The 20,982-nt window shown below is 36.8% G+C and overlaps 1 protein-coding gene across 1 annotated transcript; it reads left to right on the top strand.

Moving 5' to 3' along the window:
* The first annotated feature begins 114 nt into the window (after positions 1–114).
* swap70b (switching B cell complex subunit SWAP70b) lies at positions 115–17,784 on the top strand. The gene is made up of 12 exons (XM_077193441.1): positions 115–494; positions 1,144–1,284; positions 6,717–6,890; positions 7,813–8,040; positions 9,812–9,958; positions 10,115–10,223; positions 10,772–10,953; positions 13,228–13,335; positions 13,858–14,024; positions 16,026–16,224; positions 16,397–16,493; positions 16,889–17,784. Exons 1-12 carry the CDS (start codon positions 336–338, stop codon positions 17,005–17,007), a joined length of 1,830 nt encoding a protein of 609 aa, XP_077049556.1. The 5' UTR covers positions 115–335; the 3' UTR covers positions 17,008–17,784.
* Positions 17,785–20,982: the final 3,198 nt, after the last annotated feature.

Genomic DNA, 20,982 nt, shown 5'->3' on the forward strand with positions numbered 1-20,982 from the left:
AATTTGAAACAATGTTTGTAATTAAACCTTCACATTAGGAAGGCGCTAGAACAGGCAGCTTACCGTCTCTATGGTTACGCTCCGGCGAACCCAACTGCCTTTCGTGAGTCTATCGCATTTTGCGGGTACTAAAATGTTTGGAAATGTCGTCGAAACATGCAAAAAAAATTGTGAGGTTCATAATTATCACCCTGGCTAATGACTATTGATGTCATGAATTCCTGGCAAGTCTTTCAGCAGCACGCGCTCATCGCTGAGTGGTGCTCTAACTACGAGTTGTGAAGTTCTAGTTCATGTTAGGGTTATGTCATGTGACCGCTCTATTGTAAAACCTCATGAGAAAACAGTTCACATCAAGAGCGACGCCAGACAGTAGTCGGGAAACACTACATCTGAAAATGGGACTAAGGGACGAACTTCTGAAGTCAATATGGCATGCATTCACAGCCCTGGATGTGGATAAAAGTGGGAAAGTGTCCAAGTCACAGTTAAAGGTTTGTTTTGCCTTTGAATTAACGGTCTTGTTCTCTGAAGTTTGGTCACTGGAGTGTAACCGTTGTTTCAATGGCTCATTGCGGGAAATTCTTAGTGTTTAAGGACTCGTGAATTATAGGCGCACTGACTGTAAATGTAACAATGTTTCATGTGACGTTTTCTGTAGAATTTAAAACTCTAGTTTGTTTCAAAACTTCACAACGTAATAAAGTACGTTAGCCTACTCTTGGACAGAGAGTGTTGTTTCTGAGGTCTGACTTTATTGCTGTGTGTTACAGATGACGTATTAGATAATATACAAATGCAGCCTGGCTATTTAAACACTTTTTGTTATTTTCTAATCGCTCCCAAAACATTGACTTTGTTACAGACTTCTAAAACTATCGAATATTTAAAAAAATTCAGATGAAATGTTAGAGTTATACAAATTAATTAAGGTAATTATATCAACATTTTGTCCAACACATGAAAAGGTTCTCCCAAAAAAGACACAACATGAGTGCTACAATGAATGCGGTTAAAAAACCCCACTAGGCCTACTTCATAAGTGTGTAAGCACTGATTTAGATAACTATTATTAAATATGAATTTCCATAATTTAATTCTTATTTGATATGTTTTGGTGTTAATCTCAGTGGTGCCTTGCAGGTGCTTTCCCATAACCTCTGCACAGTGATGAAGATCCCTCATGATCCTGTAGCTCTAGAGGAACACTTTAGAGATGATGATGAAGGTCCTGTTTCCAATCAGGGATACATGCCCTACCTGAACAGATTCATTCTGGACAAGGTGAGCACTTCTTTCATTGTCCAAAGTTTTGAGGATTGTGGGCCATCACTGAGTGGAAAAATGATCTTGCGACAAAAATGTCTGGAGTTCCAACATGTGGACATTTTAGATCTTAGTTTTTCTCTAGATAAAATATATGTTGACTGTACTGATAAATAATGCTTTTCAGGGCAATTCTTATTACAAACAACTTGCGGTTTTTCATGCTGAGCCATGCACTTTATCATAAATGCTGTAATTCTTTTATGGATGTTCATTTTCTTATGTGAAAAGTTTTCATCTTCATGGAACACTTACCTCAATTTGACTAGAACAACTAGTGCATTTAGATCTATGTAAAGTAAATGATAGATTAAGTAATGAAAGGCATTCAAGCATGACCATTTGTGTTTCAATTTGCAAGAAAAATGATGTTGAAAGTAACATGTAAGAATTGCTTTCTTTGTAATTTCTCATTTTCTTGTGCAAAAGGAAACAGAAGGAGGGAAGAGATTTCTCAATGCACCACAAAGTAGTTTAATGCTGGTGTTTAGGCATGATTTGTTGTTGAAAAAGGTATCATAAGCAACATTGGATTTTAATGCCTAAAACTCCTACAGTGGAAAGGCAAATTATACCCTTTGCCTATTTTATGTTTGTCTGAGGTCTCATGTTTAACAAACTTTGGGGCATTTACATCACTAGCCACGTATTGCCAGCTTTCTCTGGTCACACTTCTGCCTCTAATTGTATAGTTGTATGACTGACCAAACACTCACTCCACCCTGCTGCAAAGAGACCCGCCTTTCCCCTTTCACTGCATTCCATTTTGTGTCTCAGCCAAGTAATTTAACTTGTGGTCAGTGGGAGAAAACAAGTTACAGTGCTCCACTTAGTTTTACACTCATACATTCACCTACTACACATACAGTCATGGCCTTCTGCCAGTACACAGACAGCTTAGTCACACATCTTAATTCTCATTGCAAGACTATTTATGATTGTGTGTGGGGTTTTTTGGGGTAAATTATGCCCCACATCTTTCATAGACTTTCAGCTCTTTTGATTCCAGAAATGCATTGTCTGTAAAATGCTCTGATGTCAAATGAGGAACAAAAGAGCGCAAACCAGCACAAGACCAAAATAGATTTATGCTATATCAAAACGGGCTAGTGCTATGTGACCCACTTCTTCAAATACGTAGTGCGGTTGTACTCCAGTATAACATGCTTTGGCCACAATATGTTTAGAGTTCAAAACGTGTTTGTTTCTCAGCTATGTTCTACTTGAGATCATAGTTAGATGATGCTCAAAAACTGTTCCAAATGACAGGAAACATATGCTACCTTTCAAAAGTTTTTAGTAATATTAATTAATAAAATTTAACTTTTTTTCAGCAATAATGATTTATATTGATTTTAAAAAGTGACAGTCAAGATTGTTACAAATAAATGCTTTTGAACTTTCTTATTCACATGCAATATTAACCAGAACAACTGTTAATATTAAAATAGACCACAGCCATTTTAAATCCTTATGTTTTCACAATATGTTTTTTTTTTAATTATTATTATTACTACTGTAATTATGAAATGCAGCCTTGGAGATCCACTAAAGTGTATCATTGACCATTGTCCCAGGCAAATGATTTTCTACATGTGCTAGTTTAATGTAGGCTATTTCATATTACTCTGTCTTTTACCTCACATAATAAAATACTTTGAAGTAAAATGAATACTTTATGTCCATTCCAGTAGCTGTGTAAAGTGAGATCATGTACGTGCAATTGGTTTTTATTCCTTACTACTTTGTTTTATTAAAGTTGTTGACATAGTTGTTGAAGTTTTGACACTGTTGTGTGAACTTCTAGCTCACAATATTCAGTTTGTCCCATTATTACAGGTCAAATATACATGTAAATCTTCTATAGTTAGAAATATTCACTCAAAGAACTTATTGCATTTACTAGTTTTCAGCTGTAGCTGTCTTGCTCATCCCAAACACTTTATACAGTCAGAGAAACCATAAAGAAGTTATTCACAGGCGTGATAAAGTCCATTTATGAATGTGATGGAGCCCAAGCTCCACTGAATACAAATGAACAGCTTCATCTGGAGAAGAACAGAGGCTCCACTGGCCTCTCAGGTCTCCACAAGGCCCCTATTGTGAGGCTCCCGGAGAAAGCAGGGGCGCGATGGGAGGTGTGCGTGTAAGAGAGGGATCAAATCTGGCACATATATTAGTAAAGAGGAGCTGCCATTTCAAAACAAACAGACTTACACCAGTACAACTGAGATTGCGCTTGAGTTTACAGTGGATTACAGTGTTTAATGGGAGTTGTCTGGTCTCTTTTGTTGCAAACATTACTCCACAAGGTCTCGAGTCTAAATAGTAGGGCTATAATAGGTCAGCAGTTCAGCATCTTCTTGTCGTTTGGTTTTAATGTATGAATTCATGATTAGATCTTAATTTAGACATGATTGGAAGTCCAGCATGCCTCAATCAACTGTAGTCTCAAGTTGTGTATTTTGCATATTTGCTGGGCTGATTTTTTTATCCATTCTGCTAAAGGGATTGAAATGTGATTTTTCTTTTTTTGTCTTCCTTTGGAGCTAAAAAGATAATCCCTTTACACAAAATGTATTTTAAAAAACATGCAACATTTGCGGACAACAGCTGCTAAAATTGTGTAGATATTTGTTGAGCTGTTATTGTGCTGCTGACCTGGGGTTTCCCAAAGCCAACTGTGGTCTCAAGTTACGTCGTTACCAATAGAGTTCAATGGAACCTGCAACCAAAGTTGGCTAACGCACCCCTGGGTATTTCTTTTTCATTATTTGTATTTTATCTTTTCTTATTCTTTGTCAATAATGTATATAGGTTTTATTAATATGTTGTAGGTTTATATTGAATAATGACTGTATTATGTTCCAGAGTAGACTAGCTTTAATTAGCTTTTGTCAGACTTGTGTTCAATACACATTTAGTACTTTAATTAGAATAAATTCAAATTTATAATTTGAATCATCTAAAGCAGGGATGGGCAACTCCGGTCCTCGAGGGCCACTGTCCTGCAGAGTTTAGCTCCAACCCTAATTAAACACACCTGAACAAGCTAATCAATGTTTTCAGGATTACTAAAAAATAATTTATGTCAGGGTTGGAGCTAAACTCTGCAGGACAGTGGCCCTCGAGGACCGGAGTTGCCCATCCCTGATCTAAAGGCATAACTACTTTTGTTTAATTAGGTTTGTCAGGGTTTTTTAGGACATGACGTCACCGTTTTTACAAATTTGTGTTTTTGTAGTTTACATGTCACAGAGACAATAGAGTGGTGCAGGTATGACGTCAGAACGTGGACGTCTAATTCGCCGCTGGTTCCTTCGAAGTTTTCCTCTGGGGTTTTATAATGGGGTTTTTTGTGTTTTTTTTTGTGTAAAATAAAGACGTTTTGTAAACATACCTTGACCATACCTTGACATTGTGTTATACAGCATAAATTACACACACACATAGCGAAAAGACGCATTTGAAGCAGTTATGTTCATTTTTTAAAACATACGTTTTTAATAAGTAATTACTGAGAGTAACTGACAGCTTGGGGTGTGAGTGTGTGCATTGTGCGTTGTAGAACAAAAATTCAAGTAAAGTCACCTTTAATGATATAGCACTTTATACAATACAGATTATTTCAAAATAAGTTAACCGTGATAACAGAAATTATTAATTGCATCTGTTGTTCAGTTGAAGTCAGTTCAGCGTTGATTCAGTTCCGTTGTAAAGATCATCAATTAATAAATTAGTTCATTTCATCTATGAAGCAGTTCTGCAAAATATTATGTCATTCTCCAGCTCAGATCAGTTCTCATACAACAGCGTGTCCCCGACTAAGCAAGCCAGAGGCGACAGTGCCAAACAACCCAAACTCCATCAGCTTGGGATAAGGATGAGACCTACAGACTAGTATTAGCGTAGATGCCATTCATCTTACGATGTAACGAGTACATCGGGTGTTATAGGAATTGTTCCCTATTCCGGCTGACCTAATTTGTGCAGCCTAACAATAATTTAACTGATTTGAATAATAAAATTGATCATGTGTTATGTTAATGCTATGGTAAAGAGATGTGTTTTTAGTTTAGATTTACACTGACAGAGTGTGTCTGCTTCCTGATCAAGGCTAGGAAGACTATTCCAGAGTTTGGGTGCTAAATAGAAAAAAGGATCTACCGCTTGCAGTTGATTTTGATATTCTAGGTATTCTCAACCGGAATTTTGAGATCGCAATAGACGTGAAGGACTATAATGCGTTAAGAGCTTGGTCAAGTACTGAGCTAAACCAGTGCTTTGTAAGTAATTAGCAAGATTCTAAAATGAATGAGATGTGTTATAGGGAGCCAATGCCGTTTTGACACAACTTGGCTAGTGTGGTCATACTTCCTGGTTCTAGTAAGAACTCTAGCTGCAGCGTTCAGGAATAACTGGAGTTTTTTTTTTTTAAGCGTGCAGGGCACCCACCCAGTAGAGCATTACAATAATCTAGCATTGAGGTCATGAACGCATTAAATAACTGTTCCGGATTAGAATGAAGGGTTCTGACATCACACCTGCACCACTCTATAGACCTTATGCGCCAGAGAAACGAGGGCGCCGCCATCTTTAGAATATTGTCTTTGAACTTCCGTTTTTGCGGTCGCTCTGTATATTTCTATGGCATCGCTGTCCATGAGTAATTAGCTGGTAAAGTTAATTTACTTATTGTAGAGTTAACGAAAGTTATCTTGAGCATTGTAATGTTTAACATAAGCATTGTAAAGCATATGTCTTAACAAATAGACCGTGAAAAATTTTAAACAAGCCGTTCATTCATAACTATGCAAGATCGCTGTGAAAATACAGACCGGAAGTCAAAAGACAACGAGCTCAGCGCTGAAAAGGGGCGTGGCTACATAACAGCATTGTTTTCAAAAACTTGCACTTTGTAACACATTTTCAAAAGTTTGAGTTTTCAGGCCCCCAACATGCTGTCGTCATGTAAATGAATAGCCAAAACGCATACAATGGTTTTTAGTTTTTAGTTGAAACGCTGTCGTGTTAACGGCCCCAAAGCTTGCTTTGCTAAAATGTTTTGCAGTTCTCCCAACAGAATGTTTCAGATGCACTATTCAGATGGGCACTGGTTGCAAACTGTGCCCAGAATTCTCCAAAAGTATCCATGGGAACTCTAGTTAAGTACTGAGGGAAAAACATGTCTTATTTGCAGTGTTGTGTGTGTTCTGAATAGGTTTCAGGCCTTCTTTGCACTTGTAAACCAGATTCAGGACATTTTGTTTATTCTGATCTGTACATCAAATCTGCTCTGAGTTGAACCTATTTAACATTTTATTCTGCTCATTATTTTTTTTGCATTTTCAGTTTTATAAGGTCTCATGAGGACTTTTTCCCCCCTGCAGGTCCAGGACAACTTTGACCGAATGGATTTTAACAGGATGTGTTGGACACTGTGTGCCAGAAAAAACCTAAACAGAAACCACCTTCTTATCTCAGATGATGATGCATTTAAGATCTGGTGCATTTTCAACTTCCTGTCTGAGGATAAATATCCGTTGGTCATGGTCGCTGAGGAGGTGAGAATGATGACTATATTTAGGCTAAATTCTGAAACAAAATGTTACAAGAAAGAACCAGACAGCTTGGTAGAATCATTTGCAAAATGATGCAAACGTACGCAATATGAAAAAGGTGCTACTAAATGTCCATGAGATTTCTATTTAGTAAATGTAGATGCAGAGTTCTGCATACTGAAAATGGACATACAATTGTCTAAAAACAGGGTTTCCAGACCTTTTGACCAATTATTTTCATGACTTTTTGAGTCCTTTGTGATCACTCGAGAAAGATTTTCATAAATAATTATTTAATTTTCACACAAAGAGCAGTTGCGTTCTGACAAAATATTTTAGAGCTTAAAAATAATTTGTATTCAACAATTCAAGTTTTATTATTTTTCCTGACTCTTCCAGGCATGCAAATCATAATTCCCCAATATTCCCGTATGTTTTTGGGAACCCTGGAAAGAGAACAGCCTTTGTCCAACCTAATTTCATGATTAGCTGTGTATTTTTAATCACCCATGATATTTTAATGTGAAAAAAAAAATAAAAAATTACTGTATACAGTTTATTCTCTGGTACTTCTGTTTTATAAACTTCTGTTAAGTTCTCCCATTCTGGTTATGATTGTGATCAGTCTGTAAGTAGGAAATTGTCAGCTTAATTTAATTTTATGTCGCTGTGATATCTGTGATATTTTAATAGAGAGGGAACTATGTCTGTATCATTATAGTTTTCTTATAACTATTCCTTATGTCATATAAATACAATTACTGAATGTGCCAAAGAAAACTCAAATCTATGTTGCACATGAAAAACTATTATCTTACTAAAAAACGTGCATTTGTTTTTTAGGTCCACAAAAATAACCTTTCCGTTTCTACATATTTCATCAAAGTATTAAAAAAGTATTGATATAATTTATGTTTGTTCTCAGATAGAGTATTTCCTTCGTAAGCTAACGGATACCATGGGTGGCAGCTGGATCGAAGAAAAATTTGAAGAGTACAAGCTCCAGCTGAGCAGCAAGAACCACTGTCTAATCGTGTGGGAGATGATCGAGTTGGTGGGTATGGGTCACTTCAGTAAGGGCATGGACCGCCAGACCCTCTCCATGGGCATTAATGAAGTGTTCCAGGAACTTATTCTGGATGTGCTCAAACAGGTAAGAAGGAGTATGGCTCCAGTATAATATAAACTGTATACAGTATACACATACATACAGGGTCCAAAATGTACCTTTTGCCATAATTTCCATTGGCCTTAGAATTGAGAAAATCTGCTGGCCATAAATATTTCTAATTGGCTATCAAACTATGAAAATTTTATTATTTGGCTGATTTTTCCCTTCATATTTTTGACAAAAATGGATGAGCCAGGGTTAATCTTTCAGGGAACTGGCACCTGTCACAAATGCTTTTCTCCGTAACTTGGTGTTATGGAGAAAAACATTTTAAATTTTAACTGAGGTAAAAGTTGTTAGGAGACAAGTTTCTTTAGTAAATGGTTTGTTTTGCATCATGTCACCATTCGATCTTGTATTATATATTTTAATTTGATATATAATGCCATCTTTCCTAATAAAGTTATATAAGTCCTTATATAAAGTTACCATTCAATTTTCGTCTTATTTGGCAGGTGTCAATTTTGGACCCAAAATAATTTAATTATTATATTATAGACAGTTGTGCTCATTTTGATTATTTTAATTTCTTCTATGTAAAGCACTTTGAATTACCATTGTGTATGAAATGTGCTATATAAATAAACTTGCCTTGCCTTGCCTACCCTTTTGAAGGATATGTTTGACAGTTGTGCTCATACCCTTTTGAAGGATATGTTTGGTGTACACAATAAAAAACAGTAATATTCTGAAATTTTTATTACAATTTAAAACTGATGTTTTCTATTTTAAAAGATAATTTATTCCTGTGATGGGCAAAGCTAAAATTGCAGCAGCCATTACATAGTCTTCAGTGTCATATGATCCTTCAGAAATCATTCTAATATGCTGATTTGGTGCTCAATAAACATTTCTAATTGTTATTATTGTTGAAAACAGCTGCGCTGCTTAATATTTTTGTGGAAACCATGATATGTTTTTCCAGGATTTTCAAATCTTGTGTCTTTACTTTCAGTTTTGATCAATTTAATGCATCATTTTGAATGATAGTGTATATCCATTATTTAAGCAAGATTTTAAGGATAGTCGACATCTTGCTCAGAAAGTAAACTATGAGCTGTAAGTATGTGCATTTGCTATGCAATAATTGACAGTTCTGCTCATGAAGTCATTTTGAAATAACATGGACAATCTGGTTTGGTTTAATCAGTGTTTCACTTTTGGCGGCTGTTGCCAAACCTGTTACAATTCAATTTCCTCATGGTTAAGAATGTAAGTCATACCTGGAATGTTAATGTCTTAACAGAGTGTAGAATGCAATATCAATGTTAATTATATGACCTTTAGTATACTGACGTCAGGCTATCAGCCATTATATCAGTTGCCTGTGTTTTGATGTCTGTATGTTTTGTAGATCTGAGGGCAGTGTGAACGAATCACACTTGCATCAGTGTTGTTCTCTGCTTTGACTGTGAATGAGAGAGAGATTGGTGCCAAGGCCAGCTGTTCAAAAACAGTCAGGAGAAAGATAAAGATTAACTAAGTCATAGGAAACTGATTTTTAAACAGGGCGCAATACTTACATGGCTTGAAATGTGCATTCAGTGTTAAAGACGCCTTAGAAAGAAAAAGAGCATGTGAGTCAGCATGGGTATCCAGACTTTTTGGGCCATTTAGCACTTGTAGCAATGATACAGAGTGACTCATAGATAATTTGAGGAGCAGGACTCACTGTTGTTTCCAGTTGTTGGCTCCACCAGCAAGGAACTGTCAACTGAACTACAATTTGACCTGTTCCTTTGACCTGTTACAGGGTTACATGATGAAAAAGGGCCACAAAAGGAAGAACTGGACCGAGCGGTGGTTCCTGTTGAAGCCCGGTGTAATTTCATACTATGCTAGTGAAGATCTTACTGAGAAGAAAGGAGACATACTACTGGATGGAAACTGTTGTGTTGAGGCAAGAATATTTTTCTGCAATGATTTATTGTAAACATGATCTCAGCTTGGGTTTTACTGTAAAGTGAAATCTGTCTGCAATTGTTATGGTGACATCATTCTCATGGACACATTTCCTTTTCCTCTTCTTGCGATGACCTCATGCATTCCTTTGCAGTCCTTACCCGATAAGGAGGGCAAAAAGTGCCTTTTCTATGTTAAGTGCTCTGACAAAAGCTTTGAAATCAGCGCCTCCGATAAGAAGAAAAAACAAGAGTGGATTCAAGGTGAGATATGAAGTATCCAATCAAAAGATTGGTCACATTGGGTCTCATTCACTAATAATTGCATGGATTATTTCATATTTGTGCGCACAGGAGAACGTCTCACTGCCTAATTCACAACACGTTCATACACGCATGAATCTGTTCTTAACATCGTTTTGATGTGATTGATTTGGAGTATTCTAAATGAGCAACAGCGTGCCCGAGGTTAGTCATTTACATACGACCAAACCATCTCCATATAAGGGCTTTCCGCACACCCTTTCCTTACAGTCACACTGGTCAAACTTTCCGCTGTTTGCAGACGCACTAATGTGCCATTCTCACCAGTTCTCACAATAAACACCTTTTAGACCCAGATTACAAACCTCTCATAGGCCAGCTGTACACACGCATATTTGCGTTAGTCAGAGAAACCTAATAGCTGAAGCTATAACGCAGCTTTTCTTACTCTTTAACCTGACAATGGTGAATTAACAATAAAGTATATTACATTTTTTGTGAGTTATCTTGTTAATATTGAATAATTTCTGTCATTTATGCCCACTCAGCTATTCAGACTTGCATCACACTCCTGAAGGTCGGACGTCCGGCTCCACACCACGAGGCACGGCAGAAACGGCGAGAGTTACGACAGAAACAACAGGCTGAGCAGGAAGAACTGGAGCTGAGGATGAGAGAGCTGCAGATGGCCAATGAGAACAAACAGAGAGAGCTGGAGGCCATGAGGAAGGTCTGTAATATTTCTACAACAACAGCTGCTGAGTTTCTAGCAACTCGCAAACAAATTTCTCTCAGACCTTTTACTGGAAATTGCATGTTTTGTTCCTTCTTCATTTCAAAATTTCATTTATGTTTGATTTTGTTACTTCGTGATTAAAAAAAAAAAAAATCCTTGCAAAATGAAAATTTGACTACCACTATGGGACTTGTAGAAAAACCTGTATTTAGTCATGTATGGAATTGCAAAAACATTTTGCATTTAAAATTAAAAGATAGTGAAACATACTGCACTGCAGTTTAACGAGTGAAACAGGAACTTTGTCTGTTGCCACACTGACCATTCATGAAACAATGTTTCCCCAGGAACCCACGGTGGTTCTTTGTAATCTCTCTCTCTGCTATTCATGAATTTTGATGTCACTGAAACCCTTTTCTTTGATTTCAAGTACCACCTTCCCTATTCAGACCCTCTACAGAAACTGTCAGGAGAAGTTGTTTCAGCCTAAATAGCCTGTACTGAAAGCTGAAATCAGATTAGCTCGGGTGTGTGGTTTCACACCCTATAGAGAGATGTGGATTGAGCAAAGAAGTGAGTTTAGTATGTATGTGTGAGAGTTGGGGATTGGGAGTTTGGAGAAATAGTGTTGTCTCATTTAACCCCTCTTAACCTTCTTTCATCTAATTTCTCGTTATCCTAAATATCTTTTCTGGTTGAGTGATTTAATATGGTTAATCAGGGTTTAGCCAGACTAATCCCGAATGAGTTTTGTCATCAGCAAGTGGATTTAAATCTGTAAGATAAGCATGACCATGAACAGATTTAGCACATTGACTAATCAACCAAGACTGAGATTTAAATGGTGAGCATTTAAATGTTGAGTAATGTGGAGTAAAGGAATTTGTCTTTCGTTTGTCTGCGTTTTTAGACCTAAAGCAATACTAAATTAATATTTTGGCATACAAATATAAATCAATAATTAAGACTTGATTATTTGACTAGCTATACACAACAACCACTATAAACTATTTGAAAACATTCAAACATTTACTTGACAAAAGTTTTTTTCATCATTTATATATATATATATATATATATATATATATATATATATAAAACATTTTTAAAACATATATAAAAAAAATTTAAGTGTTTTAAACTGTTTACATGTGTTTTGTGAATAGGACTTTTTAAATAGAAATTATTCTATATTAATTATTGGTTTAAAATTTAAACAGTGTTTTGTGTACCGGTATTTATCCATTTGCCTGCATGCTTTTATAGTTTAAGCATTTAATGTCGAAAATTTTAAATTCTGTCATCATTTACTGACCCTCAAGTTGTTCCAAACCTGTATGAATTTTTTTCTTCTGCTGAGCACAAAAGAAGACATTTTAAAGAATATGGGTTACCTAACAGTTTATAGACCCCATTGACTTCCATAGTATGGAAAAAAATACTATGGAAGTCAGTTGGGTCCATCAACTGTTATTACCGACATTCTTCAAAATACTTTCCTTTGTGTTCAGCTGAAGAAAAAACTAACAGCTGATTACAGTATATTACACGCAATAAAATATTCTCTGATAGAAAACCAGTGGCACAGTAAATACAGTGTTAACTGGAAACAATCATTTAATTTATGGTGATGACAAGTTCTCATTGTCTGGTCCAGTTGTGTCTGAACTGTTGTCTGAATGGAGAACAGTCCAGCATTGATTGTGTCAGTGCCTCTCCCCCTGTCCTCTAATACATGGCAGGACAATAGGGGCCTGGGGAGAGAGCTAGAGAGGGCCGTTCAAAACCCTGAGTAGTTCATACTTGAACAATACCTGCCCTGTCACTCAGCACGGCCACCTGGGATCTCACATTGACCTGCCATCTGAGCACAACCATATAGACCGTGATTGAGGGGTGAGACTGTGGTCAGCTGTGTAAAGAGAGGATATTGTTGCTGCTTATATTTAACTAGAAATAAAAAAATATATTCTGGCTTTTACAACATTGTGCTGAAGAGTTATAGGTGTGGATGTTTCGGTTTTACTGGTTCTGTGGTTTGGTTTGGTTTGCTAAAAGATCCTGTGGTGCTTAAGTTAGCATATGATACACTTTCAATGGCCCTAATCCAGATGGTACTGCCCATCTCTGACCACTTGCATTCTGGGTAGTGGTATTATGATCCAATGAAGAGAAGTTGCTTGTTTTCTGCTTTAATAGCCAACTCTTAAAATCCAGTTCAACACGTGTATCTGTTTTCTTTACAAATTAAGTCTTTGTGTTGCACAGAAACTGGAGGAGGCCGCAGCCGATGCAACAGAAGAGGAACGCAGACGCCTGCAGACACAGAACGAGCTGCAGGATCTCTACCGGGTGGAAATGGAAAAAGAAAAAATGGTACTTGTTTTCTCTGTATACCTGATTGGTGACTGTTTGGCTAGCTTTCTATTGACATAGTAGTCACTCTTCTATGGTTTTGATGTCATGCACCTAGAGATGTTAATCTGACCAATAACAGTCATTGATTACTTCAGCTCCACGGGGCCTTATTTGATTATTACAGGAAGTACGCTGCAGCATATGTTCTGCTTTCAACTATTATAACTGAAAATGTGGAAGCATAAAACCTGCAGTCAGACATAAAAAAAATTCTCTCTGCACTGATACATTAGATTTTATGGCATTTTTTAAAAGGGAGAATTCACCTAAAAATGAAGTTGGTCATCATCATGTGGTTCCAAACCTGAATTACTTTACTTTCTTCTGTGGAAGTGGAACACAAAAGATATTTTGAAAAATGTTTTTGTCCAATGAAAGTCAATGGGGTCCAGTGTTTCGACAATTAAAACATTATTTGAAATATCTTCTTATGTGTTCTGCAGAATAAAGGATTTTTAAAATGATTTTTGTGTGTTTTAGGTGCGGCAGCAAATGGAGGAACAGGTGGCTCAAAAGTCCAGTGAGTTAGAGCAGTATCTGCAGCGCGTACGTGAGCTGGAGAGCATGTACCACCGCTTAGAAGAAGCACTAGAGGACGAAAGACAGGCCAGACAGGATGAGGAAACTGTCAGAAAACTACAGGCCAGGTAAATATGTGTATAGTCAGGGCCATTTATGACCATATTGGTGCAAAAGCCATTTCAGCAATATACTGTAGTTTGAGATATACATACAAAATAGCATAAGATTAATTATACTATTCAAAATATTGTATAGGAGACTAAGATTTTCACATATGAAATGGACGCTTTGTTTTCGGGTCATTTTAAATGGTAAAGATCACCTAATAATTGTGTTATTTTGGCGACAAGTCATTTACAGTTGTGGACACTAACAAAGCATTTTTACTTAAGTTACTGTACTTAAGTAAAGAGAGTCTGTCTCTTCCAAGCCTTTTTGTTTAGTTTCTCGCTGTAGTTTGATCTACTCAGTAGTTCCAAAGAAACTTTATATAAAAATGATTATACCATAGACACACAGTTGAGGCATGAAGGTCATGTTGCACCTGGAATGGGGCAACCTACAAAGGGCCGTCCATTTCCTTGTAAGGTGGGAAGTTACAGTAGCGTCACAAACGCATGATGTCGGTTCAAGTCTGCAGTTCCTGTTCTCTGTCTCACCCCACGAAAGCCATCTCTCTTCCTGTGTTTGTGCTGACCCATCGCAAGCTCATCACTTTACCCAAACACACACAAACTGACACAAACTGCACTATTACCCGTGTGTAAATTCCCCTCATTTGGTCACACATCTTGCCTCACAAAGCCCATTCTGTTTAAAATTTATACAATTCAATGTGTAAATACTTTCTTTATACAGTCTATTTTAGGTCACATGAGTTTATATACAGTACAATAAAAATGAATCTTAAATTTACTTTACTTCACATTTGTAACCATGTGTCAGTACTTTGCAGGGTTGTTATCTAACGTTATCTGTGTTATATTAATCTTGAACATCAATGTGGACTTATATAAAGATCCATTTGGGCAAAATTTTAAATGCATTGCAAAGCAAACACATGTGGAGAGTTCTCCACATGTAAGACCCACAACTGGCAGATCAATATGCTACTTCTTTTCTCTCCAATACAGTAGGAAATTAAGGAATTGAACTGTGACAAGATAACTGACAGGCCAGTTTAGTGACAGGATGCGTGTAACTATGCGACAGAGCGCCTTTTAAAAGACCCAATTTAATGACACGATAGTATGTCCCAAAGCTTGTCTTCCCTTTTGCTACACACTCAAAAGTATGTTCTTCATAATTTATGTACGTATGTAAATATTCTTTCTTCACAAAAAGAGTACATACTTTCATGGTGTAGTATAAGTAGGCAGGTTGGAACATAGCACAACGACACTCTTACTTCTTACTTCTCACAAATGTGATGTTTATTTAACGTCATTTTTGCTTATGGTTGAAATGGACCATCGAAGATCAGCAGAAAAGCAGATTTGTATATTTGTGTCATTTATTTGTGTCATTAGGTATTCTGAGTTTGTATTTCACTATTTTTATTCGTTTTAGGAATACTGAATCTGTTTTTGTGCAAGTCAGATGAGTAAATGCATGCTCACATTTATTCTAGAACTACAGTAACAACGCATCCGCACTTACTCCCGATTTTTCTCAACATGGGGACAGGAGAGGTGTCAGTCAATAAATGGGAAGACACAGTAACTTAAATTACTTTTTTGAAAAAGTAACCCAGATTATTTGTAAATTGAAAAGTAATGTGTTTGAATGCGTTACTCACTGTTTACTTTATCAAGTATTCTGATTACGTAACTGGTAATGTGTTACCCCACACACTGCTCAAATACAGTTTTAAACTGGTACTGGCAGTGTTATTTCACACTATTATAACACACTATGACAAATGGTTTATAACATATACTTTTTTTGTGGCACAGCAGTAACGCAAGAGCTTGCGACAAGGATTTACCACTTCCTCCCTCCACTTTTCTGTTTGCCTCTCTACTGGTTGTCTAATAAAGATATAAAAAGCTTGTACATATAGTATAATAGCATTTGAAAATTAAATGTTTTTTAAATGTGATCATGTGCATCTCTGTCTGTTGCAGTCTGTTGGAGGAGGAGGTATCCAAGCGTGCAGAGCTGGAGCAGATACACCTGTATCAACAGCAGACCATTTCTCAGACACAAGCAGAGAAGCAGGAGCTGGAACGAGAACGGCTGGCAAAGGAAAGCGCTTTGGAGTCTGCCATGCAGCAGCTGCAGCAGCTCGAGGCGGACAGACATGGGGCTCTGGAGCAGTATGAGGTAAGACACTAGAATAATATAGCTGCAGGCTAATTATACTCAAGTTGTGATCGTTCTTGCTCTCAAAAATATTCTTGTGCAGATTGCCATCTAGTGGCTGAATTGGTGCAATGTAACAACTCTTTTATATTGCTGCTACTCATGATGGGTTTGTATGTTTTTGTCTGAGCAGGAGGTGATGAAGAAACTAGCAGATGCTGCTAATAATACAAAGAGCTGGAAAGACAAGGTGACCCACCATGAGGGACTCATACGGCTCATTCAGCCAGGTGACCTATTTTTTAATTTAAGCACTCTTATTTAACATTTATTTACCAGCACCTGATCTTTTCACATACTACTATCATTTTTAGGTTAAGCCTTATTCACATCATCATAACATTTCTATTATTATTATTATTATTGTCATTTTTATAACTAATTACAACAATACATTCGCTATTATTATCGATATAATTATTGTCTGTATTAACAATAATAAACAACAATCATAACAGTTTATTTTTTTAAATAATATTAACAGTTTATTATTATCATCTAGCGCCATAAAAATGCAGTTGACCGTTTATGCTCATTTTAATCTGATTTGTGAGTAAATTTAGATTAGTGTCTGCTGAATTAATTCATTTCAATATCTTATTTATCTTATTGTATTTTTTTTCAGGTCCTAAGCACCCTCAGAAAATCACAAACTGGGGACCTGCAGCATTCACAGAGGCAGAACTGAGTCTGAGAGAAAAGGACTGGCAGGTCAAGAAAAACAGGCCTGCTACACCACAGTAGTGCCCTTAAAGTTTTGTTAGTTGTGCTGTGCTGTTAATACACCGTTACTGTAGATAATGTCACTAGTGAAGTATGTATGCTGCCTCTGTGGGGTTAGTCTCTGACCACACTAAACCTATAGACCACTTGACTTTACATAGGGTAAAGTTTAGCCTGGCTTCATCTGAAGAATCGTCTCACCATTGCAATCTATACTGTAACATTCCAGAGTCATTTGGCCCTCTGCTATGAAGTGATTTTATACATTTTTGTATGATGTTCTCTTGTGAATGTTCATTTTGGTGCATTTCCACCAAAGTAATGGCAGATGTTTCTTCCCCGTAGTTCATGAGTTTTAAATCATTTTTTTTATTTTTATAGAAGTAAAAAAACAACAACAATGAAGTGAAAAACCTTGCTGACAAACTAACTTTTTACAAAGTGCAATTATGCATACATTGCAGTCATCTCTAATTTAGTTTTTAAAAAAATGTATTAAAATTGTCTATCATCAGTCATGTAAAATGGACTAATGAAAAACTTCCTGATAATTTATACCATGCATAATACTTTTGCAAGAACAGTTCACATAGCAGTTGTACCCATTCTCATTCAAGGAGACATGATTGAAGTATTAACTAAATATCAACGAAACTCATTACCACAATTTATCTGTTTTTTTGGATTATTCAGTCAGTTACAATACCGTACCAAACTAATGTTTTTGCCTCAAACTAATGCCCAGATTTAAGTCCTGAGACTGTATTGTTTATCATTCAATAAAAAGGCATTATTTGATAGTTGTAAATTATTTATTTTCTGTATTATAGAACCTACTGCCTTGATACCGGAGTCATATTTTTTTTTCAGTGCGTGAAAGGTTTTAATAGTAACCGTCCACAAGGGGTCGCTAGATTACTATATTTACAGCCCTGCTTGTAGAAACGGTTGGATATTGGACGTGAAGGAAACTTAAAGGGATAGTTCACCCAAAAATGAAAATTCTGTCAGTATTTACTCACCCTCATGTTTTTCCAACCCCGCAAGACCTTCGTTCATCTTCGGAACACGAATTAAGATATTTTTGATTAAATCTGAGAGCTGGATCACTCCTCCATACTAGTCCATAGGCTTCTTCAGGGATTGAAACTTGCCGGCCTCGAAAAGTTAAATACATCGTTAAAATAGTCCAAGTGACTACAGTGGCTCAATCTTAAGTTTATCAAGCGACGAGAATACTTTTTGTGCGTTATCTGTTTCAGTAGCGGCCGTAAATGTGGGTAGGGCAGATTCTGAACCTTAGCGCAAGTTTATGATACACCTTTTGTTTTATCTATATTTATATTTTGTTATCGCTGAACACATCAGACACACTTTTGGCAGAGTTCCAACGTCCTTGCTTTATTCAGCCTGAGGGTGGCGCTCTAATGATGATTGACAGACTTCAGTACACACGTACAAATGTCAACTTAGAATTGCCTTAATGTAGTATAAACTGCCTCCGAATGTTCTTTTAGAACGTTGCAAGTAGGGCTGGTCCGAATACCATTTTTTGAGCTTCGAAGCTTCGGTAGTAATGAACATCGAATATTCGAAGCTTCGGCGAGAGGGGGCTGAACATATTCTTTTCACTAATAAAGGCAGGAATCTCTGTGTTGGTCTGTCTTTTTGCATTTTGATTATTTCGAGAACCGTTCATCCAACCGACTTCACAAGGGAGTGCAGTGTTGCATTTGGTGCAAAATAGATGGACACGCGAGACGCGACACATTCAGAATTAATAAACTTTTAGTCAGCTACAGAACAGCGCGAGCGGGAAGCAGCGCACCTCACGCGGGCAGGGTTTATATGCTCCGAGAACGGACACTCCACTATGATATAAAACGCACACACACAGGTCTGTTAAATTAAGCAATACTTTTAAGGTAGTCTAATATTTTTCTGACTAACAAATTACTGACACAGTAAAGGGTAGATTTAAATAAAGAAAAACGAAATTTAAATAAAGAAAAAATGTAATTTAAATAAGGAAAAACGAAATTTAAATAAAGAAAAAAATAAATTTAAATAAAGAAAAACGAAACTTAAAGAAAAACGAAACTTAAATAAAGAAAAACGAAATTTAAATAAAGAAAAATGAAACTTAAATAAAGAAAAAACGAAATTTAAATAAAGAAAAATGAAACTTAAATTAAGAAAAAACAAAATTTAAATAAAGAAAAACGAAATTAAGTTAAATTAAAAACGAGATTAATTTAGATTGATAATAACGGGTAAAAGACTAATACATTTTGTTTCTATTATTCTATTTTCCACAATGTCAAAGCAACGCAGCTTAACCCAAAACACAAGCTCAGGCATGCACTTCGGTCCATACAATCTCCGCTGTTCTGCACTCTAGCCAGAGAACACTCCCGTTGCAGTTAGGCGTCGGTTCTATTTCTAGCATGCACGCATTTTCCGCGTGGCTCGAGCCGCGCCTGAGACGCGTGTTTCACACAGGCAGTGTGCAAACTCCAACCTGTTAACATGGGAGCTGAAATAAAAACGTACATGCCACACAGATGAGACGCTCACGCCATGCAGCCAGTGTGTCGCCGGCCTTATTCAAGCGCGAGTGAGAACCGTTTCGCGGGGGATCCCAGGTGTGCAAAAAAAACCAAAAAACGAATATTCGAATGTCAAATTTTCAAATCGAATACCAACCCACCGAACGAATATTCGAATATTCTGGTCCAGCCCTAGTTGCAAGTTGTGTAGGAATTCCAGTGAGGAAAACCAAGTCTTGTCTATTATCAGAACAAACATAAAACAACACAATAGAACTACTGTGTATAGAGGCTAATCACATGAGCAAGTTTAAACTAAAGGATTTAAACTTTCGTTAATTTGATATGTTACTCCACATAGGAAGAACAGACATGCCAACTTGTTACTGACCTGATGCAGACACATTTCTGAAGCAGACTGATATTGTCTTACTGGAGCGAGGTTTTCGTGAGGTAACGTGAAAGTAAGAGGGGCAGTCTGCCACAATCGGGCTGCAGTTCCATATTTCACCACAGATTTACATTGGAAATTTGTGTGGCGCTGTAGAGCTTGGGAGGGCTCAGAGACCGGCTGCCCCTATCAGGATAGGCCTACCGAATCTATGCGGAAAATCCTAATATATCCTTCTCACTTTACGACTTAAAATAGTCTAGATATTTGTTGCAGAATACTTAACACGTTTACATTTTTTTTTTTTTTGTAATTCAGTCTATATAGCCTAGAGGTCTATATTTGGATGAATAATTTGATGGGGCACTTACTGCCACACCTGCCCTTATACAGACAAGCCGTGGCTGATTTGTTTTAAATATTACTCAATTCTATTCAAGATGTATTACAAGGGCCAAACAATGAAAATATGATGGATTGAAAGGAAAATTGTGAATGGGAGGGCAGGAGACTCTAGCTAAAATGTGGTCGCCGTGTGCATAAATGTGTTCTTGATCAAGAATTATACAAGGCTGTTAAAAAGGTTGGCCACCTTTCAGAGCACTGTCATCCACCAATGATATGGTAATTGAGTTCCTGATAGACTCACAGTTTCCATAAACTATTCCTGTCTATAAGTGATTGAAAATCACTCGTAGCCTAAACAAAGGACATATTTAGCGTTAACTTGGTGAAGTGAAGATGTATTGTCGACTTAATTTCTCAATGGGGAACCGTGTATTCAGATAACAGGGAGGAAATTGAATTTCTTATTTAGCATACTTGCTCTCGTACAGCATGGAATGATTAAAATGAGATAAGAATTGAGATTATTTTAAACTGTAGAATTGACTTTGACCAGAGGTTAATGCTTCTCTTACCTAAGAGGATGACATATCGACACTTGTACACACTAAATTTCTATCGCTTCCATTCTTGTTCGGAAGTGTCAGATTTGTGTTATTAGGCAGAAAGGTCCATATGTTTTCCATGAACTCATCCTGTGAAATATCAAAA

The sequence above is a fragment of the Siphateles boraxobius genome, unplaced genomic scaffold, assembly GCF_051911475.1.
Source record: "Siphateles boraxobius isolate OS27281-9 unplaced genomic scaffold, OSU_SipBor_1 31, whole genome shotgun sequence".
Classification (NCBI taxonomy): domain Eukaryota; kingdom Metazoa; phylum Chordata; class Actinopteri; order Cypriniformes; family Leuciscidae; genus Siphateles; species Siphateles boraxobius.

Bases quoted from the DNA above. Each gene is read 5' to 3' on its own strand.
- swap70b (XM_077193441.1), top strand. From the start codon at position 336: ATGAGAAAACAGTTCACATCAAGAGCGACGCCAGACAGTAGTCGGGAA. The intron at 9,959-10,114 runs GCAAGAATATTT...ATTCCTTTGCAG, and splicing joins ATGGAAACTGTTGTGTTGAG to TCCTTACCCGATAAGGAGGG. The intron at 10,224-10,771 runs GTGAGATATGAA...ATGCCCACTCAG, and splicing joins AAAACAAGAGTGGATTCAAG to CTATTCAGACTTGCATCACA.